Genomic DNA, 25327 nt, shown 5'->3' with positions numbered 1-25327 from the left:
CTGGCGCTAGTGACCCGTGTTAGTTTATATATGTATGTAATGGCCGTCAGCCGTCGGGTGCTATAGGGGGATAAACGGATGTCGGGTCGGCTCGTCACAACTGTAGACTTGGAAAGGGGCACGGGTGCCTCGGGTTCATGGCTTGCCCTGGATCCAAGGCGACTGTGCTCCGCGTCATAGGATACAGGTGGGCACGAGCGAACCGGCACCCGCCGTAACTGTACACACCGGCGGAAGTCCGACTATACTCTCCCCGTGAGGGCGGCTGGAAACAGGTCCTGGTACGGTCATGTCTCTGCCAGGATGCTGGCTAATTGTAGTCGGGCGGAGAGAAGAAAACTCTCAGTGAAATAACCCCAATCCAAGGTGACACTGTCATATGCCGAGGGATGCATGGCCGAGGGGGTGCTCGGTCGCTTATATGCGGACTCTGGATACCTGCCGACCTCCAGTTTTAATAAGGCTTCCCGGGGCACGCGGGCTATACCTCGGGCGACTAACCCCTTCCCGCCTACTCGTGGGACCATATATGCCAAACTCAAACATTAACATTAATACAAAAAACACCGCAAAGGATCACGGCACTCCTCCTAAAGTGCCGGAGGGAAAAGACCATCCCTCTACAAACGCATCTGGGAAACCAGTGCCCAAAAAGACGGGGAAGGAGACTAAGTCGGTCCACCGTCTCGAGGCAGCAGGCGCTGTGAGGAGAGGACCGAAAAGCCAATCGGGCCAATCCACGTCGGGGGCCCCAAGGGCGACCCGGTTACCGGGGGGGCGACCATGCAGAGCGATATCGCGGCTGGCGGACCCCTTGGGACCGGGAACCCCTTGACAACCCCGGCAGGCGGCGCCTCTGCCTCGAAAGATAGGCCCAAGTTTCAGGACAAAAGACGTGCGGCCTTCATCCTGGGCAACGACGACCCGGTGTTCCTGGCGTCTGCCCAGGGAATCGAATCGCGGCGATGGGCCAAGACAGTCCTGCCCGACTACCAGCCAGCCAAAGCTGGCAAGGCCACAGCCAAGGCCCCAAGCAAGCGGCAACGCTCGGCGGAGGACACCGCCACACAAGTCCAACAGGCCAAGAGGACAAAGACATTGAGCAACCGCTCGTTTGCCGAGGTGGCGAGGGGAAAAACCCTGATTGGAGTCCTAGACAGGGGCTCTAAAGACGGGCAGATCCCTAGGGACAAGTGGCACCTCGTGGAAAACGAGCTCCAAGACCGTTTCCTCCAGGAGTTGGAGGAGAATGGAGGACCACCGCCCAAGTGTGAGGACGCCGGGTGGCACCAAGGCAGGGTGAAAGCCATCGCCTGCCAAGATGCTCGCTCGGCGGCCCTCTACGCGAAGGCGGTAGCGTCGCTCAAGGAGGTCTACCCAGGAGCCCAGCTGGAGGTCGTGAAGTGGGAGGACATCCCCAGCAAGCCGAGGGCCAGAGCGTGGGTCGCGGCGAAGCCTGCAGAGCCGGATAAGATTCTCCGGATTCTGCAGGTCTGCAACCCCCACCTTCCCACAGCCGATTGGAAGGTGGCCAAAGTAGAGGAGAGCAACGGGCAGAGGCGCCAAATTATCCTCGTCCTGAACGAGGAGTCGGTCAGACTTCTCCACGACACGGAGGGCGCTGTGGACTACGGCTACAAGAAAGTAGTCGTAGTACCATACAAGTCCGACTCCAAAGGCATGCAGCCGACGGTCGGGCCAGACCTGGAGCCCCCGGAGATCCCTAGTACGGAGATCAAGCCTGCGGTGTCAGACGTGGCATCAGTGGTGTCGGATGACATTTTAGATGGTTACGTCTCAGACGTGAGCGATCTCACTAGGGATCTCAAACACATCGGGGTCGCGGAGGAGTTGGACTCTTCGGAGAGCGACCACGAAAGGACAATGGTGGAGGTGGACCTCAGGAATGTCACTGATACTCCTGCAGATAAACCTCCACCATTGTAAGGCAGCATGCGCTGCTCTTCTGCTCCACCTAGCCAAGGGTGGAGCCGACATAGTCCTCATTCAGGAGCCCTGGATCCTCGGAAACAGGGTCCCTGGTCTGAGGACTCCTGACTATAAGCTATACGTAGCTGACTCCGCAGGTAAAACTCGCACCTGCATCCTTGCAAAAAGAGATTTGCACTTATTTTTGCTCCCAAATTTCAGCAATGAAGACCAAACAGCAGTGAGCCTCGAAGGCCAGGGGTGCTCACTGAGAATCTGCTCCATGTACATGGGTCACGACCAACCAGACCCCCCTCCACAGGCGCTCAGGGCGCTAATCACAGACTGCGAGGCCAAGGACACCGGCCTAATCGTAGGGTGCGACGCCAACGCACACCACTGCCAGTGGGGAAGCACTGACACCAACGAAAGGGGTGAGTACCTCTTCAACTACTTACTGACCACTCAGATGGTCCTTTTAAATAGGGGGAGTGATCCCACCTTCATTATTAAAAACCGCAAGGAGGTCCTGGACCTCACACTTGCCTCTCACGAGTTACACGGGAACATCGTATCCTGGAGGGTCCTGGAAGAGCACTCCTTCTCGGACCACAGGTACGTGGAAACCGTATTCTCTTTTTCACTACCGAGACCAGCTCAATTTCGTAACCTTAGGCGGACAAACTGGGCTCGGTACTCAGACCATCTCCGTGGAATCCGAAACTGAGGGAACTCCGGAAAGCCTCCCGAAGACTCTTCAATAAAGCTAAGGCCGAAAACGCTGAGCAGAACTGGGCCGATTACAAGGCCAGTCTGTCAGTTTACCATAAAGAACTGAGGAAAGCCAAACGCGCCTCATGGCGTAAGTTCTGTAGCGACATCGAGAATAACTCGGAAGCCTCGCGCTTGCGCAAAGTTCTCTCGAAGACTACACCCACTCTGGGCTACCTGAAGAACGCCGACCAATCATGGACAACGTCCAGTAATGAGTCGCTAAATCTTCTCCTTAACACCCACTTTCCCGGCTGCGATGAAAACAGACCACACTACATCGCGGCTCCCTCCGTTGCCTCACGTGGTATCATGAACCTGCTAAGCCAGGAGAACATTTCGTGGGCAATAAAAAGCTTCAAACCATACAAATCCGCGGGACCAGATGGCATCATCCCTGCCCAACTGATTCACGCTGGACAAAAAGGCACTAGTTGGCTCAAAAGGATATATGAGGGAATCTTCTCCCATGGATATATCCCGGAAACCTGGCTTCATACCAAAGTCGTCTTCATCCCCAAGGCAGGCAAGCCCTCGCACACTGCCCCCAAAGATTTCAGACCCATAAGTCTATCGTCCTTCCTTCTGAAGACGATGGAACGGCTTTTGGGGATGCATCTTACGGTAAATATTCCGCCTAGTCTATTCTCAGACTCCCAGCATGCCTATCGGAAAGGAAGATCCACCGAAACGGCCCTACACACGATCACTTCAATCATAGAAGCGTCCATCAACTGTAAGGAATACACCCTGGTAGCCTTCCTGGACATAGAAGGCGCCTTTAATAACATCCTACCGACCGCCATCACGGGTGCACTGACGGAACTGGGGGTTGACTCCCGGACGGTGAGCCTGATCGATCAGATGCTACAATGCAGGACGGTTGAGGCATCACTGGGGACGTCAACGTCCACCAGATTTGTCAGTAGAGGCACCCCGCAGGGCGGAGTCCTCTCGCCCCTCCTATGGAACGTGGCAGTGAACGAACTGCTGCGGGAGATAGAGGGGGGTGGCTGCCGCGTGGTGGCGTATGCGGACGATGTTGCTATAGCATTCTCGGGTAAATTCCCGCAGACGCTATGTGAGTGCCTGACAAGCACTCTCATGAAGATGTCAAAATGGGCAGACAAATGCGGGTTAGGCGTCAACCCGTCTAAAACGGAACTGGTGCTCTTCACTAGGAAGTACAAAGTACCGGCACTGATTCCCCCAAGACTATGTGGGGAAGCGCTAATCTTCAGCAACAACGCCAAGTATCTTGGTCTAATCCTCGATAGAAAGCTCGATTGGAAATTGAGCATAGAGGATAGAGTAAAGAAGGCCACAGTAGCCCTCTATACTTGCAGGAAAGCCATCGGACTAAGATGGGGAATGACCCCCTATATAGTTCGGTGGCTTTACACCACCATCATACGACCGATCATGCTCTATGGAGCGGTAGTATGGTGGCCAGCCTTAGACAAAAAGACATGCCTCAACAAACTCAGCAGAGTTCAACGCATGGCAGAGCTATGCATAACTGGCGGGCTACGCACTACTCCAGGGGAAGCCCTGGATACTGTGCTGGACCTCCTCCCCATAGATCTCATGGGAAAGAAAATGGCAACACTTTCCGCACTCAGAATGAGAGAAGCCGGACTGCGGAAAGCGTCCGCGGTCGGGCACTCGGGAATCCTGACGAGACACCCGCAATTACCAGAGAGGACAGATTATTGTGTCCCTACTGATCACCTCTCGACGCCTTTCCAGGTATCAATCCCACTTAGGGAGGACTGGGAGATGGGCGAACCAGGCCCCGCAAATGCGGTTCACTTCTACACTGATGGCTCAAAGTTAGACGGCCGCGTGGGAGGCGGAGTCTACTGCAGCGAGCTGAACATCAGTCATTGCTTCAGGCTCCCGGACCACTGCAGTGTGTTCCAAGCGGAGGTTGTAGCCATCAAGGAGGCCATTTCCATCGTCTCCAAACTATTTCTAGACACGCACTTAGTGTGCGTTTTCTCGGACAGCCAAGCAGCTATTAAAGCTCTAGGCTCAATATCGTCGAACTCAGCGACTGTAAATGACTGCCGCAGGTCTCTGCACGAGATCGCAGAGCAGTTAGACCTCTTCCTTATATGGGTCCCAGGCCATAGGGACATCGAGGGGAACGACGCCGCCGACGAGCTAGCAAGGCAGGGTACTACAATTCCTCTCCTTATGGAGAGGGAGCAGGTAGCGATGCCTCTGGCCACGTGTAGGCTCCTCACGCACGAATTGTTTGAGCAAAATGCCAATAGGAGATGGCAGCAAACAGCTTCCTGTAAAATCTCAAGATTGATATGGCCATATCGATCGAAGAAGCGCTCAGCCGAGCTGTATAGGCTCAGCAGAGCACAGTGCTCTGCAGTTACTCGAGCCATTACGGGACACTGGCAGATTGGCACTCATGCCTCTAGACTGTCAATCCCTCATAACGACTTCTGCAGGAGTTGTCGCGACGAGGAAGAAGAGGAATCGGTCGCCCACTTCTTCTGCCACTGCCCAGCCCTTGGAAATCGTCGTCTTCGTTTTCTCGGGGCTGCTTTCCTAACAGACATTTCGGACCTGTCCGAAATCAAACCGGGGACCTTGTCCAGATTCATCCAAGCCTCCGGATGGGACTGCCCTTAATTTGCAACAGCCTGTTTCTCCACGGTTTCTAGGCACTGGGAAGGGGCACACGCCCATGCGGCACCACAACGGACCTTCTATAGGTCCAAGTGAGCTTGGGAGGGTTTCATCACTCTCCCAGGCTACCGCCTGAACCTAACCTAACCTATGTATGTAATTATAAAACCAAAAAACTGTGCAGAATGTGTATGTGCATATGTATGTCCGTTTGTCAGCCGCGAAAACTCAGCTGGTAGCTGGGAGAGGAAGGCAGATGAGTTACCGACAGATATGCATACATATGTGTATGAATGTAAGCGCTGGATCGGAGGCGGATTAAATTGGTCCCGCTGCAGGTGAATGCTTTTTACTTCACTGTGGCACAACTGATTGCACAGACAACGGAACTATAAGCACGACCGTTGTATTGGGTATGTAGATGTGGGTACGAGCACTCGAAGAAGCGGAGAGCGCCCGGAATTGCCAAGAATATGGCGCCGTCGATAGAACGGTGAAAGGAAAGACGCGGCACGTATATATATGTATATATGTCCAGCCGAATGGGACCAGGTGAGGAGCCACTGGAGATGGGCAGATGGGGAATCCGTACTTATCTTGGAGGTTGGGAATTGTCCGCCGGTGCTTGCTGATGTGGACTTCTCCTTTTGTTTAGGCGAAGATCCGGCTCGAAGGACCAATGTTTGTAGGGGGGCGGACGAAGCTCAAGACTCCAATGACGATATGGATGATGAAGTGAAACCTCCTGTAGCCGTCCAAAGAAAAGAAAATGCCGTGGTGCTTTGTGGTAAATGTGTAGTATTTATTTCGGGGCTCACGCGGTAGATCGTGCGTTTGAAACGGGGGTTGAAACGTCACTAAACTAGGCCTTACGATCTATGGTCCATGATGGCTTGAGCGCCGGGTGGATAGTGGGTCGTAAAATCTCCCGAGCGCCCCTCCGAGCGCGCGAGAGTGAGTTGGGACCGGAGCGCACGAAGTTGGCACAGTGCACGGCACTCATCTGCTGCTGGCCTGAACACCAAGTATTTGTCATACTTAAAAAATAATAAATCCAGGCTCTATAAAAAGTACCAAATTTCGGGCTCCACGTTGGCCTTATCTCTATACTCCTCCGCTCGCTCTCTGTTCCTTGCCGTTAATAGTCAATGCTATAATCATTACCTTTCACAATGTAGTACAAACTTTTGTAGTGCTCTTAAAAAATTCTATTCGTTCGTTAACTCTAAGCGTAAGTCAAACGCTTTTCCTCCGTCCCTTCATTACCAGAACAAAACAGAAGCTTCTGCTGTTGGTATTGAAAATTTATTCGCTACCTTTTTCCAAACAACGTACTCGTCTCATATTTACAGCGCATCCACTCCGTATCCGTTCCAGCTACCTCACGCTAACAGCATTTTTCTGTTTATTTTCGAGGACAGCGTTGTTTTGCAAGGACATTTGTTTTATGGACATATCGTTTTCTGCAGGTCTAGATAAGGTACCAAGCTGCATTTTAAAATACTGTGCCCTGTCCCTTTGCAAACCCTTGACCTTTCTCTTTAACCTCTCTTTGGAACAGTTTTGTCTCTCTGTAATGTGGAATGAATCCTACATCATTCCGCTTCACAAAAAAAGGTTCAAGATCAAACATTGAAAACTATCGTGGTATCGCAAAGCTTTCTGCCATCCCGAAGCTTCTTGAGTTCCTGATCACCCGGCAACTACAACATCTTTGTTGCAGCTTGATATCTCCGTGGCAACACGGTTTTCTCAGACATCATTCAACATTGACTAACCCTCTTGAGTTTTCTAACCTATGCTCTGCTTATTCACAAGCTCTCTTTATTAGGGTTACCGTACTCAACATCCAAATCAGAAAACACAGAATCGAAGAGGATGATTACATCTTCTAGATTACAATCTAAACCAGATCGTATAATTATTATGGCCAGAATCAAGAAAACAATTTCAGTCTCTCTCTGACACACCGGTTTCATGGTCTGTGAAAATTCGGAAGACTTTTTCCAAATTAAATTATACGACGGAGTCAACGGGCTCTAGTTGCAATTTTTTGATTTCAAATTGTCAGGTAATAGCAGAACAATAAAACAAGTGGTCTACTTCAAAGTATTTATTCGACTGGTCGCAGCCAGAGATAGCAATAACTCCCCGACTCCAACGCAGAGCCGATCTTGCATGCTCACAGAGCAGTACAAGAGCGCCGCGTGTGAGAACAAAAGCTCAGCTCACAACATCGCACACGCCAAGCTGCTTATGTAGTAGTGTAATTAAGTTCTCCTGCTGCAACAGTCGGCTATGCTTATTGCAAAATGTGAGTTCAAGGATTTCAAAGCCTATAAGAGCTGGAGCAACCAAATTTGGTATCCACACTACTGTGATATCGGACCGTGACAAGATAGTTTCAAAATTTCGCCACACCCCCTTCCGCCCCGCAAAGGACGAAAATCTGGGGCATCCACACATCTCAGAGACTATTCGTATTCGCTTCTAGCTCTTGCTAAAGCTACATTCTCCGCCCTTTGCTTAAATATCACACAACATTGCTGTCACTTTGTTTTGATATATCATCGAATCTCTTTACTTTGATTTTACTTTGTATCAATCACCAGTGTTTTGTTTGTAAACAAGTGTTTAATATAAATACAATATTTGCAACGTAACGCATTGGACTGGTGCAGGCAATTTTTTATTGTTTTTACCCAGTCTGCTTTTCGTTATCGCTTCTTCGGTGGGCACTGTTCTCGCGCATCAGCGTTTGCATAGCCCACACTCTCTCGAAAGCATAAGCGGGCCTGCTGCTCGCATTGTTGCTCTCACTCTCTCTGGATTGCCTATACTCTCCATCTATGTGGACTATTTTTTTGTGTCTCTGCTTTGGTGAGTTTACTGCTCGTTTCCTGCACTTCTTTGGATCATCTGCTCTAAATTATTGCCGCTGCTGCTGATTGTCGGGCTCGCTCTGCTGTCTGCTCTCCCATTTTACCTGCGCTCTCCCTCTGTACTTTTATTATTCGTGCACAGTGTCTACTTCTTCTATTGCTGTCAATAATGGCAATTGTTTGCAGTGCACAGAAATGTGAATTCGGTTGTGTAATCATTGGTGATTCATTCCTTAGCTGCTGGCTGTGCGACAATTTTGCCCACATGTGCTGGTGGCGGGAATTTTGGCCGGCTAAATGTTCTGATCTCCAAACGTATGGGACTGTCTTGGTCATGTCTGGCTTGTCGGGAGATTGCGGCCGAAATGCGCACATTCTTGAGACAGACTCGAACTGGGTTTCTGGATGTCCGGAAGCAATTTGTGGCTCTCAATGAGATGCCTTTGGATCGCAGTTTCTTGGGCTCAAACTCTTGAGCGAATCGCCTAGACGGAAAATTGCTCATAATAATACCAATCTCTTGCAACCTAAACCGATTGGTACGCCTGCCTCCCACCTCCATCCATCGGAAGCATTTGTTACTCCGTGGGGTCATGCCTCGTCGTTATCTGTAAATCCGCCAACGGCGGCTCCGGTGTTCTTTACTCCGAGCAATGTGCTTCCTTCAAGCATCCAAGTTCCCAACATCTCTGCAGTTTCTGCTGCCATCACTTCTGACGTGGTGAGTACTCCTAGTGCGGGTGTGTTGGTTGCTGGCGATGTCCTGCTCTAGCTGTTGTTATCAAGTCTTCTGCCCCAGGACCGAGATCTCTTTTAGGAGTGGCTTCACCATCACTATCTCGCTCGGGACTTCAGCTTAGAGCAGTGGTCCCTCGGAAAGCAATATTTGATGTCATCGCTTTTACCGAAACCTGGCTCAACTCTTCTATTTATGATCCTGAAGTTTTCATGATAATTACACTATTTATAGAATGGACCGCCCATATTTTGCAGGTTGGGGTTCTGATTGCAGTCAAATCTGATTTCTCATCTGAGTTAATAACATCCATGGAATTAAATTTGTTGCAGTCAAAGTTCGTGTTAGTTCGGAATTTTTCTATTTAACCTGCTCCCAGGTCTGATGCTGAGATTTACTCAAACCACTTCTCAGCGATTAATACTGTCGTATCTGCATTAGGTTGCAATGATCAAATTATTGTCATGGGGGACTTTAACCTCCCATTTCTTTGTTGGCTGCCTTGCGATGACGATAACCTGTTGTTTTCCAATTGCCATAATGACTTTATCAATGTGTGACGACGCTTCGGCCGGGGTATGCTCGTCGCGCCGGGTTCCACAGAAATTTGTTTGATCGCTGGGTGTGGTAGCTGAAAGAGAGTCTCGTGGTTCAAGAATAAGGCGGGGCTTGAGCGGTAATAAAAGAGATAGAGTTATTTTTATTGTTCTTAAAAGGTACAAAGTTTGGTAGGTGCGCGGGTTTTTTTTTCTTCTGGCTCTTCCTTCGGGGTCGGCTGCCGGGGTAGTCCTTCGGGTTGGCCGCACGTGGCGGATGGTTGCGTGCGGGTTCTGGTAGTCTTCTGGACGGTGTCGGTTAAGGGCGCGGAGGTCTAATGCGCTCCGAGGAGAAGAATGTTGCGGAGGGTAAATGCGCTCCGAGGAGAAATAATGTTGCGGAGGGTGAATGCGCTCCGAGGAGAAATAATGTTGCGGAGGGTAAATGCGCTCCGAGGAGAATAAATGTTGCGGATGGTAAATGCGCTCCGAGGAGAAATAATGTTGCGGAGGGTAAATGCGCTTCGAGGAGAATAAATGTTGCGGAGGGTGAATGCACTCCGAGGAGAAGAAATGTTGCGGATGGTAAATGCGCTCAGAGGAGAAATAATGTTGCGGAGGGTAAATGCGCTCCGAGGAGAATAAATGTTGCGGAGGGTGAATGCGCTCCGAGGAGAATAAATGTTGCGGAGGGTAAATGCGCTCCGAGGAGGATGGGAGGATCGCTGGGGCTGCTGGTGGCTGCTACTGATGCTTACCTCTCCACTGGCCGGAGCCGAACTGATGCTGATCGCTCTGTCGGAGCCCTTTTTATTTCCGAAAAGCAGCTGATCCGTACGGCATGTCCCTAGCGCGTTGTGCTGATGTGTCCCTAACGCGTTTGCGCGGATCAGCTGATAGTGTGCCCGTTGGTGTTTGGAGAATGGTCACACTTCGGCTGGTCAGCTGTGGTTGGTTTTATGTTTCTTTCGGTTTTTTCTTATTGTTTGTTCTTTTTCTGTTTATTTCTTTTCTTCTTATAGAACAGGTCTTCATGTATTGTCTCTTATGTTCTACTTATTCTACTAATACTTATAGTTTAGTCTTCATTGCGTTTCTTGGTGTTTCTAGTATAATTAGTCTTCAGGGTTTCTTCTCGGTGTTTCTAATGTTTTGTTGTGTTTGTGGCGCCGGCGCTGGGTCTTCCTGGTGCTGGGCGTCACACTCCGCCCTCCTTTCCCAGTGTGGCGTGTTCGGTTGTCTTTCCTTGGGTCGCTCGGAGCCAGGTACCGATGCGGACATCTCCCGTTCGGCCGATCTTGACCCAGCACACCTCCTGTTCCTCGTTCCATAGTTTGAAGCGTCTTTGCGTGTGTTTCGAGCGGTCTTCGAGTTTCGCTTTGATTTTTTTTCTTATTATTATTTTTATTTTCCATTCCCTCGGGATGCTTCCCCTCTGGCTGCGCTTGCATGGTCCCGGTTCTGGTGTTTGCCACTCGGGGCTTAGGTCCAGCACTTCCCTGTCCGATTCTTCGACTTCTACTTGTTCTGCCCAGGAAAGTTCCGTGCCTTGTTGTTTGCTGACTCTTTGTGCCATTTGTTCCTGTTGGTTGGCCTGGTTCGCCCAGCTGATCCTCTTCCTTGTGGGGATTACTTCCTTGTGTGTTTCTTCTGGTTCTCCTTGTGTCTCGCGCTGTCCTGCCGTGGTTTCCATCGTTTTGTTTGTTGCTGTCTTCCTGGGTGCTGACACTTTTGTTCCTGATACTTTCATCCGTGAGCTGTTTGGGGGGGCGGCCGATAGTAGTATTGCCGCTCGGTTTTTGTGGCTGGCCTGTGCCATCCTTTCCTTAAATTTCCGGGCCGAAATGTTGAATTTATTTTCATTATTTTCCATCTTTCTGAAAAGGTAGAGAGATGGCATCCTTATTGTGTTTGCTTCCTCTATTTTTGCTGGTTTTAGTTGTGAGACGTGTGCTCGTAGTTTTTTTATCGTTGTCGTATCTTGTACTGTTGTAATCACTGGTGAGGTTAGTTCGAGTTGTTGTTTTGTCGATCTTTTTCGATAGTGGGTGCGTTCGTACCCATACCAGGTCCCCTTTTTTGGCTTCCATGCTCGCTTCGCAAATTGTAATGTCTTGCCTGTTTTGCTGCTGCTTCTTCCATGTTTTGCCTGGCTTATGTTTCTGTTTGTTTTCGTTTGTCGGTGCTTTCTTGGTTTGTTTGATTGTTAAAACCTGACCCTAGTGTTACCTCGTCGAATAGCTTGCCCGGCAATCTAAGTTCTCTCCCGAATATCAGTATGCTGGACTAAACCCTGTTGCCTCTGACTTGCTGCTATTTATCGCTAGGGTTAGTTCTGGTAGTTGTTCGTCCCATTTGTTGTGTTTTCCTCCCGCGAATTGTGCGATCATCGTCTTTAGTGTTCGGTTCGCTCGTTCGGTTGGATTTTCTTGTGGTGTGTATGGTGCCGTGAATTGTTGGGTGGTGCCCCACGTTTTCATTACCTGTCTCGTTTTTCTGCTTGTAAATTTTTATCGATAAACACGATTAGTGCGGTGTTGCCGTCCGGCGATCTTGAGAGTGGTCCCACGAAATCGACGCATATTGTTTCCCATGGTGCGTTTGCGATTTTGGTCAGCATTTTGCCTGCCGCTGCTTGTTGCGATACCTTAAATTTTTGGCAGCTTTCGCATGTTCGTAAGAATCGTGTTACGTCTCTGCTTAGCCCTGGCCAAAGGTATCGCTGCCTTATTCTGATTTTTGTGCGTCGGATCCCGAGATGTCCGGCTGCTGGGTTTGTGTGATTTTCTCTCTTGTTTTGGCACGCACAGTTTCCAGGGTTGATCGTCTTCGTCGGTTGGGCTTGGTATGTGTCGGTATAATCTTCCGTGTTTTATGGTATAATCCGTAGCTTCTTTTGGTGTCATCACTACTTGGTTCCATTTGGTTTGATACCAAGCGCATTCTACGATTTGTGCTATTCGGGTTTCTTCGCGTGGTCTGCGGGAGAGTCCGTCCGCCACTGCGTTCAACTTGCCTTTTCGATATCGTATTTCGAATGAAAATGGTTGCAGTCCCAATGCCCATCTTGCTACTCGTCCGGATGGGCTTTCGATGGAATTTAAACATTTGAGGGCTAGGTGGTCTGTTATTACATTAAATTGATAGCCTTCTAGGTACATCCTCATCTTGTGTATACCCCAGTAGTAGATTCTTTTTCCGTTGCGGAGTATTTGGTTTCCTCGCTTTTGAGCTTGCGGCTTGCGTAGGAAATTACATGTTCTCCGTCCGCATCTTCCGCCCAATTTCGATTATGTCGTCTAGGTATGCGAAAGCGAATGGTTCCATGTCCGGTCCGATTACCGAGTCTAGGGCTCTTTGGAACGTAGCAGGTGCTGTTGTGAGCCCGAATGGCATGACCTTCCATTGGTACAATCCTCGCCCGGGAGCTGTAAAGGCTGTGTAGTGTCGGCTCTGTTTTGCCATTGGGATTTTCCAATACCCTGACTTTAAGTCGAGCGTGCTAATGTATTTAGCCTCTTTACGCTGATTTAGAATAAAGTCCTTCCGTGGTAATGGGTATGCATCCTTCTCTGATTTTTCGTTTAACAGTCGGTAGTCCACGCAGACCCTCCAATCTCCAGTTTTCTTTTTTATGAGGACAATCGGTGAGCTGTATGGGCTGTGTGATGGTTCTATTAGATCTTGCTTTATGAGTTCGCTGATCTCTTTGTTGATGATTTCCATTTGCGCTGGATTTCTTGGGTAATACCTCTGTTTGACTGGTCTGTCATCTTTCAGAAATCTCCGATTTTTCATAATATTGCTCACCCCTTCAAGAGTGTTGGATTTCTGTACCTCCGTTGTAATCCATTTTTCGATTTCCTCGTCCGTTCGCTCTGTTACTGAATATCTTGCGCTTTCCTCCTCTCTCTTTGGGTTTGGTTCCCCGTTGAAGTTTATTGTGGCTTCTCCGCACGTTATTGACGTGCCTGCATCATTTAAGAATTCCATTCCTAGGGGTGTCTGGTACCCCTGTCATGATTAGGAATGATTGGGTGGTTTCTTTTTCCCCTAGTTCTACTGTTATTTGGATTCTTCGTGTTGTTCTCCGAGTGCTTTCATCCGCGAGAAGGATTAATCTGCTTTCCACTCCTTCGATACCTTCTCCTTTTAGTTTTTCGGCCGCCCTTTCGTTTATCATGCATCTTGTTGCCCCTGTATCGATGATTACTTCCATCAGTTTTGATCCAATCCTGGCACGTCCTAAAAGTTGGTTTTTGTTAAATATTAGTTGTGTGTTGTCCCGCTCAGCTGGTTCTGGGCCACAGGAGATTCGCGGGTTGGTCCTGCGCCCTGTGTGTTTTCCGGTTGTTTTCTGCAGCAGTCTATTGTACGTACTCCTTGTTTGTTGCAGGTCCAGCAGTACAGTACGGGTTTCCTGCTGCAAGTTCGGGCCTCGTGCCCATAGTTTTCACATCTTTGACATCTTCTTTGTCGGTATTGGGTTCTTTGCCATGCTGGTTGGTCGTTTTGTGGGTAATTCCATTGGCGACCTGTAGTCTTGGAGAGTCCTGCATCTGTCTCTATTTTTTCGAATTCTTCTGCGATGATAATGAATTACGACAGCTTTTGGAATTCTCTCCTCTTCACGTATAGTTTCAGCGGCAGCCGGCAGTTCTGGTATATTATTTCCAGTTTTTCCTGCTCTGTGTAGGTTCCGAACTTCATTAATTTCCTTATTTCTTGGATATAGTCTCGAACTGGTTCTGTTTCCGCTTGTTTACGCTCTGACACTTGTTTTGCAAGCTCCTCTTGGTATCGGGGGGATAAGAAGTTTTTTTTAGTCCGACCTTTGCTTCCTCCCATGATATGACTGGCGCTGGCTTTGTATGCCACCAGTCTAGCGCGTTTTCTTCCAGGATTACCGGCATTGCGAATACGAGGTGGTCCGGTTCTACACCGTAGGTTTCTGCTAATTCCTCCATCCTGCTCAGGAATTCTAGCAGCCTTCCGTTTCCTGAAAAGATCAGGTCCCACTTGCGTATTTTTTCTATTATCGCTACTGCTTCTGGTGATCCTTTCTTTATCTGTTTTGGAAATAGCGATTTCTTCCTGCCTGTACTGGTCTCCCCTTGGCTCTCTTCCATTGTTGAATTTTGGGGTACTCCTTTTGGTGATTGTTGCCTTGGGCTCTTGGTTCTCGGGCTTTTTCCTCATGTTTGGGTATTTGCTAGTTATTCTAGCCTCTCTCGAATATGTATTGGGAGGTCTGTTCTCTCCGAAAATTGTAGTAGTTGTTTCCTTTGGGTCTCTAGTCCGTCCAGTTTCTCCAATCCGAATTCCTCACAATAGTTCTGTAACTCCAGTTTCGTTGCTTGGTTTATCCATTGTTTTGCCATCTTGACCTTTGAGATTATGCTTCTTATGCTACCACAACCTGCTCGGGCGCCACTGTGACGACGCTTCGGCCGGGGTATGCTCGTCGCGCCGGGTTCCACAGAAATTGGTTTGATCTCTGGGTGTGGTAGCTGAAAGAGAGTCTCGTGGTTCAAGAATAAGGCGGGGCTTGAGCGGTAATAAAAGAGATAGAGTTATTTTTATTGTTCTTAAAGGGTACAAAGTTGGTAGGTGCGCGGGTTTTTTTTCTTCTGGCTCTTCCTTCGGGGTCGTCCTTCGGGTTGGCCGCACGTGGCGGATGGTTGCGTGCGGGTCCTGGTAGTCTTCTGGTCGGTGTGGGTTGAGGGCGCTGAGGTCTAATGCGCTCCGTGGAGAAGAATGTTGCGGAGGGTAAATGCGCTCCGAGGAGAATAAATGTTGCGAAGGGTGTAAATGCGCTCCGAGGAGGATGGGAGGATCGCTGGGGCTGCTGGTGGCTGCTACTGATGCTTACCTCTCCACTGGCCGGAGCCGAACTGATGCTGATCGCTCTGTCGGAGCCCTTTTTATTTCCGAAAAGCAGCTGATCCGTACGGCATGTCCCTAGCGCGTTGTGCTGATGTGTCCCTAACGCGTTTGTGCGGATCAGCTGATAGTGTGCCCGTTGGTGTTTGGGGAATGGTCATACTTGGGCTGGTCAGCTGTGGTTGGCTTAATGTTTCTTTCGGTTTTTTCTTATTGTTTGTTCTTTTTCTGTTTATTTCTTTTCTCCTTATAGGGCAGGTCTTCATGTATTGTCTCTTATGTTCTACTTATTCTACTAATACTTATAGTTTAGTCTTCATTGCGTTTCTTGGTGTTTCTAGTATAATTAGTCTTCAGGGTTTCTACTCGGTGTTTCTAATGTTTTGTTGTGTTTGTGGCGCCGGCGCTGGGTCTTCCTGGTGCTGGGCGTCACAAATGGGCTAACGGATATTTGCCTTGACCATATTAATGCCGTTAAAAACATTAGGGACAGACTTCTTGACCTCATGTTTGTTAAGGATGCTTCTCCTGCTACGGTAACCAGAGCAAGCCCAATATCATTACCTGAAGATCCTTACCATCCAACTTTGTCGATATCCCTTGAGTGTACCCGATCTGGTTGTGCTGACAGTTCCATGGCTCCTTGTCACATAAAATGTTTTCGCAAAACAAATTTTATCGATTTAGATCTACATCTCTCACGTGTTGATTGGTCGTTTCTTTATTCATTACCGAACAAAGATGCAACTGTTAGCTCGTTTTATAGCTTTACTTACTCCTCCCTTAATACATTTGTTCCAGATATCACTGTACCTGTATCGTCCAAGCCTCCCTGGTTCTCCAAGTGTTTGTAGGGGGGCGGACGAAGCTCCAGTCTCCAATGACGATATGGATGATGAAGTGAAACCTCCTGTAGCCATCGCAAGTAAAGAAAATGCCGTGATGCTTTGTGGTATTTATTTCGGGGGTAGATCGTGCGTTTGAAACGGGGGTTGAAACGACACTAAACTAGTGTCTAGTGGCTAGTGGCTTGAGCGCCGTGTGGATCGTGGGTCGTAAACTCTCCCGATCGCCCCTCCGAGCGCGCGAGAGCGAGTAGGGACCGGAGCGCACGAAGTGGGCACAGTGCGCGGCACTCATCTGCTGCTAGCCTGAACATCCTTCCCCCCCCCCCTCCCCTGCAGGATGCAAAGCCCAATCGGTGTCTATCGCTGCGTGCATGCACCGGATACGATCCATCCGAACACCGTGCTCATGGCCACAGGAAGGCCGTCCTCGCGTGCCAGGAACCCGGGTTGTCACTTTCGGGTAGACGTCGGCGCCTAAGACCAGAGAGATGGTGGCTGGTCGATGGAATTGCGCATCTGCGAGCTTCAGATCGTCAAATCGAGCCCGGATCGTATCGCTCAAAGGTCGCAAACGGGGCTCGACCTTCAGGATGGCTTCCAGTCGGAAGTCGCCCGTCTTGGTACGAATGACCGCGGTGCACACCTTCTCGTTGCCGACGCGCGTAGTAGGTAGCTTGAAGGCGGAGGCCAATGAGTCGTCAATGCTGCTCACCGGCGTACATGGGTCGATGAGCGCGCCCGTTTCGAAATCCCTCGAGCCCATATCCAGGACCACCAGCGCCGTCGGGAGGATATTGAGGCTCTTATGTTGTAGAAGGGAGCTTACGGAGGGCGCCGGGGCTCCTACGACGGGGCGGTTCACGGGGTGACGGGGACGGCGTTCAGCTGGACTCGAAAACGATGAGGTCGCGGTTCCTACGACCGGTCGGATTACGGGCCGACGAGGACGGCGCTCGGCGTGAGCAGGCGTAGATGGCGGTGGTGCAGCCGGGGCTGGACGAAGAGGGCGGCGTCCGGCGTGGGCCGATGTAGCTGTCGACTGTATTTCCGAGGCTGAGCGGGCTGGACAGCGAGGCGCGGATATGTGGAGTAGCGTGTGGCCATGTCTGGATACGATGAACTAGGAGGAAGGAAAGTGGTCGAAGAAGTATTAGTAATGAAACTTGGAGCTTTGGAAGGTACAGTCGCGTTATTGTTGGACGGAACTAGGGCGTTCTACTGGGAGGAGAACGACCTTTACAACAGGCCTTTTAAGGACCCCGCGGGCAGTAAGGATATCTACCACACGGACTCTATCGTCAGCGCCGGGATACACGGACTGGACTCTCCCGAGCCGCCATTCATTGGAGGGCAGGTTGTCTTCTTTGACGACAACCATATCCCCAACCTGGAGGTTTGGCGTCGGCGTCTGCCACTTAGTGCGCTTGTGGAGCTCTTTGAGGTATTCCTCTTTCCACCGCTGGCAAAACTGTTGGGTGAGGGCCTTTAAATGCTGCCATCGATTGATTATTGATTTAAGGTCACCCTTTATTTCGGGTTCGGCCGTAGACATCAAGGGTCCCCCGGTAAGGAAGTGCCCGGGAGTAAGGGCCAGAAACTCAGTTGGATCTTCGGACATCGGTGAGAGCGGCCTGGAATTCAGGCGTGCTTCGATCTTTACGAGAAGCGTGGAAAGCTCTTCGAAAGTGTACTTCCGAATGGACGTGGCTTTGTAGAAGACAGTTTTAAAACTCTTCACCCCGGCTTCCCGCAGACCTCCCATGTGTGGAGCTCCTGGTGGGATAAAACGCCACGAAACCCGGTGATGGCTGTACGCACCAGTTATCGAGCCCTTGAATGCTTCTAGGAATTCACGGGAAAGCACCTTGGCGGCACCAACGAAAGTTTTGCCATTGTCGGAGTGAATGCGCTGCGGACACCCTCGTCGTGCGACGAAACGAGCGAAGGCTGCAAGAAATTTCTAGGTCGTGAGATCCGACGTGGGCTCCAAATGGATCGCCTTCGTGGAAAAACACACGATCACACACACATACCCCTTGGTTATCAGGCACGCTCTTCCTGTGTAATTGCGTATTTCGAAGGGACCCGCGTAGTAAATTCCGGTGTGCGTGAACGGTCTGGAAAAGGACGTTCGTTCCGTAGGAAGATCACCCATCATTTGGGCTTGCAACTTGTCTGTGGATGACGCATACATTGCAGGAGTTTACCACCCCCGTCATGAGTTTCTGAACCTTGGGAATCCAGAACTTGGATCGGATAAGTCGCACCATTAGTTGGTTCCCGCCATGAAGAGTTATCCGGTGGGTGAATTGCGCGAGAAGGCGGGAAAGCCGGCAGCGGTACGGCAGAATAATGGGATGCCGTTCGTCGTACTTCAGAAAGGTAGAAGTTGCGATACGGCCACATGCTCTTATAAGCCCATGTTGGTCTAGAAACGGGTTCAAATTCAGGATAGAACTTGACCTTGGCACTGGCCGCTTCTCGCTTAGGCAGTGATACTCTTGGGAGTATTCCCTGCGCTGAGTCTCTAGGATAAGAGTGCGCTCAGCTGCGGTAATGTATTCGCTTGCAAGGTGGTCCTCTTGTCCGGTGACCAGCTTCCGGCAGCGTTTTGTGAAGCGAAGGACATAAGCATGGACTCGCAGGGCTCTCTCCAGATTGGAGAACCGATCGAGGAAGTCTTCGGATGGGCTCGGTGCAAAGTGAACCTTCATCCCACGTTGCTCGAGGGTTATATAGCGGGATCGTCCCCGCCTTGGGCTGGCCATTGATGCTGGGGCCCTTGCAACCACGCTGTTCCGTGCCACCAGAGTTGGTTCTCTCTTGGTAAGGATACGCCCCTGCTGGCGAGGTCGGCGGGATTTCGTGCGGACGGAATGTGACAAAATTCTCGACCTCGGTGGCTTGGGGAATTCTGGTCACTCGGTTGGCCACGAAGGTAGTCCAGTGGCAAGCAGGCTTTTTCAGCCAGGACAGTACTATAGCTGAATCTGTCCAGAAGTAACAGGTTGTAGGTGCGCTTGGCATATTTGGCAGGATAGCCGTCGCCATTTCGGACAGTAGCAAGGCGCCGCATAGCTCTAACCGGGGGAGCGATACAGTCTTAACGGGTGCGACTCGTGTTTTCGCGGTGAGCAACTGCACCTTGACCAGGGGGTGAGTCTCGATGCGTACGTAGATCGCCGCACCGTACGCCTTTTCGGAGGCATCGCAAAATCCGTGATGCTCGACCCTTACAGATGGTTCGGAGCCAATTCACCTTGGAATGCGGATCTGGTCGAGAGCGGAGTAGCTCTGCAGAAAACTCATCCAGCGCTGACGCATCTCAGTCGGAAGATCTTCGTCCCATCTCACTTCTTGCAACCAGATCTCTTGCATGAAGATCTTTGACCAGACAATGAAAGGAGCCAACCAGCCCGCAGGGTCGAACAACATTGCTATCTGGGAAAGCACCGCTCGCTTGGTATGGGATGCCGTAGATGCCAGTTCTGGCGGAACGAAGAAGAAATCGTCTGTTGTCGCCTTCCAGCGAATTCCGAAAGTCTTCGCTGTGCTTTCTGCCTCGATTTCAAGGAAGTCGGTGTGAAGGAGATGGTCATTCGGAATGGTAGTCAGGATATCCTTGTGGTTGGACGTCCATTTTCTCAGTGGAAACCAGGCAGGGCGGCCTGTAACTCGCGGATAGCTAGTTGAGCCTCAGTGGGAGAGTCTGCTCCCGCTAGGACGTCGTCGACATACATACAGGACCGAATGAAGTGACTGGCTCTCGGGAATCGGGACTGGACATCGTCTGCAAGCCGTTGCAACGCCTGGATGGCGAGAAAGGGAGCACAATTGACCTCAAAGGTAACAGTTTGCAACTCATAGTCGCGTATCTCGCCCTCCTTGTTGCGAAACAATATTCGCTGGAAGGGGGTGTGCTTCGGATCTACCCAAATCTGCCGATACATCTTGGTGATGTCAGCATTGAAGACGTACAGGTAGTAGCGCCACTTCAGGATCTGAAGGCCCTAAAAACAGGGCCGGGGTGCAGAAGATCATTCAAGCTGATACCGTTAGTGGACGGGCTGGATGCGTTAAATACAACGCGGACTTTCGTGGTGGTGCTATCAGGCTTGAAGATAGCGTGGTGCGGCAGGTAGTAGGTTGAGGACCCATGAATCGGAGGAACTTCTGTCATGTGATCAAGGTCTAGGTATTCTTGGATCACGGAGTCGTATTGCGCTTGTAAGGTAGAGTCTCTTGTTAAACGATTTTCGTTCCTCAGAAACCGAGTCAGGGCAATCGATCTTGAATACCCCAGATCGGATCAGAGACGATCTGGGTCACGGAACGGCAATGCGACAACGTACTTTCCGTTCGACGTTCTCGAAGTGGTTCGGAGGAAATGGCTTTCGCAGTAGGCATCCGACTCGCCTACGATTTTCACCGGTAGTGTCTCCACCTCCCAAAACTTGGTAAGAAGCTGGTCTAAGGGAGCCTCTAGCTCGTTCGAAACTTGCGTAGAGAAGGATGAAATACTGCTTTGTACAGTATTGGGCACTTGGCCGGTAAGTACCCACCTGAAAATGGTTTCCTGCCCGAGGAGAGAGCCACAGATGTTGGTCTATGAGCCGCTTAACAGGATGGACGGAAGGATATCCGCTCCAATCAGGACATCTATTTGTGAACTCTCGTGGAAGGTCGGGTCTGCCCATGCAAGGCCCGGCAGGTCTCGAAACGAAGTTTGCGAAATCGGATAGGATGGCAGGTGACCCGCCAGTTCCGGCAGAACATAGGCCGTGGCGTTTGGCAAAATGACAGATCTTCGTGGATTGAGCGGATACTGTACGATTGATTCCCGAGACTTGTGCCTGGATGAGTCGGAACGGCAACTTGATTATGTTAAAAAGACGTTCCGTGATAAACCTTGCCTCGGATCCGGGGTCGATTAGAGCGCGGGCGCGGAAATTTGTCCCCAGGTGGCAAATATTAATGATTGCAGTTCCCAGAAGGACAGCTCTTTGGCCGGAGGCGAAATAATTCTGAACGCTGGGTGGCGCGTCGGAAGAACTTGGACTCGGTACGACTGGGGAGGTGGAATCACGGGCGATTGGAGTGCCACGGTGCAGGAGCGTGTGGTGTCGGTCCCCACAAGTACTGCAGTTATGGGCACTTTGGCATTATTATTGGACGTTGACATGCAATGACTGCATCTAACAAGAGGCGATGCAATTACTGCACCGTCAAGTGGCCCGTGTGACACCAGCAGAAGGCTGTTACGCGCGGATCCCAGGCAAAACGCAGCCCTCCTCCCGCCCAACCGACCGAGGGGCGCTGCCGCATGACGCGCGGTGCGTAGCCGAACCAAACGCGAGCATGCAAGAAAGATAGATATTAGACTAACCTTCGAGGAAAATTAGCACTAAACTTATTAAGAAATTAAGCATGCAATAAAATACAAAATACAAATACCACTACAATTACTAATTACTAGAAAGGTGTGTAAGGATTAGTAATTTAATAAGAGGAAGAGAATTAGTGGAGGATATAATATGGTAGAGGAAATTATAGTCCGAGCATAAGACCCTAAACGGTTCATGCAAGGAATAATTCGATCTACAAAGTGGAAGGAACAACGGTATAAAGTTTCTAGTCAGTCTAATAGGAATCGTGAAGTTTATGCGGCTCAACAGATCAGGGCTGTCTATGTCACCCCTGATCAAGTTGTGCATAAATATCACACCAAGCATTTTTCTACGGTTAACTAAGGATGGGAGGTTTACTAATAATAGTCTACTAGAGTAAGATGGGAGTCTTACACCCGCATCCCAGTTAAGGCCCCGCAGAGCAAAGAGTAAAAAGTTTTTCTGTACTGATTCTATACGGTCCTGGTGTACTTTGTACTGAGGGCACCATACACAGGAGCCGTATTCTAAGATCGGACGAACAAGCGAGGTATAGAGAGTCTTTGTTATATAGGGGTCGTCAAATTACTATAAACCCAAGCATGCCCATGGCCTTATTTACCATGGTAGAAATGTGTTCGGAAAACTTAAACTTGGGGTCTAACATAACACCCAGATCATCCACCAGGGTAATTCTCTCAAGAGAACCCCCAAATAGGGTGTAGGGAGCCAACAAAGGGTTAGAACGATGAAATGTCATAACTTTGCATTTCGAGGCATTAAGGTGTAACAAGTTTGCACAACACCATGACTGAAAGCTATTGAGATCGGATTGCAAGCGAGAATGAAATGAAATGTCCTTGTACTGGACACAGAGTTTAACATCATCCGCATACATAAGTACTCGAGAGTATGTTATTACTGAAGGCAAGTCATTAATAAAGAGTGTGAAGAGTAAGGGGCCTAGATGGCTGCCCTGTGGTACTCCCGAAGAAACCTTTACTGGTAAAGAGAGGGAGTTTTTGAAGAGGACTCTTTGAGACCTAGAACAAAGATAGCTAGAAATCCATCTCAGGAGGTTGGGCGGAAACCCTAAAAGGTCAAGTTTATGTGCTAAAAGGGAATGGTTTACAGAGTCGAATGCTTTACTAAAGTCGGTGTAAATAACATCCGTCTGTAAGTTACCTTGAAAGCCTTTAATAATGAAAGAGGTAAACTCTAACAAGTTCGTGGTGGTTGATCGCCGCCTTATAAATCCATGCTGAGTTGGAGATATAAGTGACTTGCAGAGATGTTGCAAGTGCGGAGTTAAAACCTTCTCAAACAATTTGGGAATAGCGGATAACTTTGCTATACCTCTATAATTTTTGCTTCAGACTTGCTACCTTTTTTATGGAGAGGAATTATAAACGATTCCTTCCAGATTGGGGGGAAGCAAGAGGAATCAATGGACAGGGTGAATAGTTTAAGCAATGGTCCACACAGAGCCTCGGCGCAGTACCTGAGTACACAACCTGGAACCCCGTCTGGACCCGGTGAAAACACCGGCTTAACTAGTCGAAGATCATGAAGTAGGGAATACTCATTTAACAAGGGACTGAAAATGCCGTTCGACCTCGGTAATCCGTATGGGTACGGTTGACCAGAGTAGCGTTCCTCAGAATAGGTAGTTTGGAAAAACTGGGCAAAAAGATCGGCAATTGCCTGATCATTATTTGCCGACGTATTACAAAATGATAGCGAGGATGGGTGTGCGGACGTTCTACGCTTACTGTTTACGAAGCAGTAAAACTGTTTAGGGTCCTGAGAAAAACGTATCCTGCAACGAGATAGGTAGTTCTTATAGCATTGAGCATTAAGAACTGAAAAGTTTGACCGAGCTATTACATAACGAGAGTGAGAAGTAGGAGAACCCACTTCTTGAAATTTTTTATAAAGTCTTGATTTTAAGTTTTTTAGACTGGATAACTCTTTGGTAAACCAAGGGGGTTTTCCAGATCTAATCGGACAAGAAAGCGGGACACAAGAATCAAAAAATGTGCCAAGAGCATTGTAAAAAATGTTTGTGGCTTTTGTGACATCAGTGCACAAGTACAAAGCGGACCAATCAAAATCCCTAATTAGGTTATTAAGCTTCGCAAACTCGGCTTTACGAAAGCAGCGGACACGTTCAGGTAGTCTACTCGACCGATCCAATACAGTTGGTCCTATGTCTAGCGACACCTCGAAAGTAGGGTGGTAGGCGTCTTCAGGTATAGTGAGCGGAAGGGCTCGGGTTAACAACACTATGGTCGGATCCGATACAAAGCATAGATCAAGCAATCGACCCAAGGAATTTTTCACATGATTGACTTGAGACAGGGACAGGTCAAGCAAGCCGTCAACAAAGTCATGTCGTGACATGGGCACTAGGATACTAGACTCGTTTACCGAAGACCAAACAGTTCCTGGCAAGTTGAAGTCACCAAGAACTATCATACGATCTTTATCAGATAGCGAGGAAGCAACAGCGGTTAAAGCGGACAAGTGCTGCTCATAAATTGAAATATCCGAAGAAGGTGGGATATACGAGCAAGTAATGAATATAGCGAAAGCGGGAAGAATCAGTTTTACACACAGGAATTCCAGTTCCTGTTGAACTTGGACTGTGAAGTGTTCTGACGTGAAGTAAGAGTCCACTGCAATTAGAACCCCTCCTGCACGTCGACACGAACGGTCCTTTCTAAAAGTTGTGTACCGACCTGCCAAAACCTCGGAACTAGGAATGTCCGACTTTAACCAGGTTTCAGTAAACACAATAACGTGGGAAGCAAATGCAACACTATCCCGGAAAAGAATGCTGAGCTTACTACGCAAGCCTCTTACATTCTGATAGGTTACTAAAAGAGAAGTTAGTTTTTTGGAAAGGTTGGAGCAAGACGGGAAGTTGAGGAAGAGGAAGTTGAGGTTGAGGGTGGCACGCTGGAAAGATTTGGAAGCGATATGGGGGGCCTATTCTTCTTCTTAGCCTTAAACTCCTTCACCACCAAATGCTCCGGCCAAAATTTGGTGGAGCAAATGGTGTCAAATTGAGTTGGGGAGATGCTTATCTTAAACGACGCTATCTCCCTGGCATAAGAGAAGTTAAATTTCTCCACCTTTAAACCCACGGCTTTTATTTTGCTTTGAATGAAAGCAGTTACATCATTAGATGTGAGGTCAGGGGCCAGCCGTGAAACAAAAACTTGTCGTTTTGGTGGGACTCCCACCAGTGGTTTAGTCACCGCAGGTCTAGTACCTGTGGTGGCAATATCCGGAGGTCCGGAACGTCTATTTACTGGTGGGATCGGGATAGACGGGACAACTAGTGAACTTGCGGACACCACGGACACGGACGCAGCAGACGTACTTGGCTGCACATTCTCCGAGGCGATGAATTCGGCTACCGAATCTGCATCGCCAGCAGCTTTCGTTGCCTTTGGAGTGGCAAACGAGATCAACTGCTGTACACTTGGAGTGGTCGGAGTCAATTTTTCGGCGGCGCACGGCTGAGTGACGGTTGGCACTTGCAGGTCCCGCGGAGTGACCTTTTTGCGCCTCGGAGACTCATTCAGCAGTTTTAAACCGCTAAACTGAGCCTCCATGGCTAGGAGCCGATCGTATTGGTTTTTAAAACCAACGGTCAGCTCCTTAAAGCCACTCCGCGTCTGCCTCATGAAAGCCACCA

At 49.5% G+C, this 25327-nt stretch overlaps 1 protein-coding gene across 2 annotated transcripts in view; it reads right to left on the bottom strand.

The window, feature by feature from the left end:
• Nucleotides 1-10596: 10596 nt before the first annotated feature.
• Nucleotides 10597-25327, bottom strand: part of LOC26534064 (WD repeat-containing protein 6) — a 28834-nt gene continuing 14103 nt past the window's right edge. For both annotated transcript variants that reach the window (XM_033382210.1, XM_033382211.1), the window contains one exon: nt 10597-17354. In XM_033382210.1, the coding sequence (XP_033238101.1) occupies nt 17116-17354 (239 nt within the window). In that variant the 3' untranslated portion in view covers nt 10597-17115. The remainder of the gene's footprint in view (nt 17355-25327) is intronic.

This window comes from Drosophila pseudoobscura, chromosome X, assembly GCF_009870125.1.
Source record: "Drosophila pseudoobscura strain MV-25-SWS-2005 chromosome X, UCI_Dpse_MV25, whole genome shotgun sequence".
NCBI classification, from domain to species: Eukaryota; Metazoa; Arthropoda; class Insecta; order Diptera; family Drosophilidae; genus Drosophila; species Drosophila pseudoobscura.
This window is presented reverse-complemented; position numbering and strand designations above follow the sequence as displayed.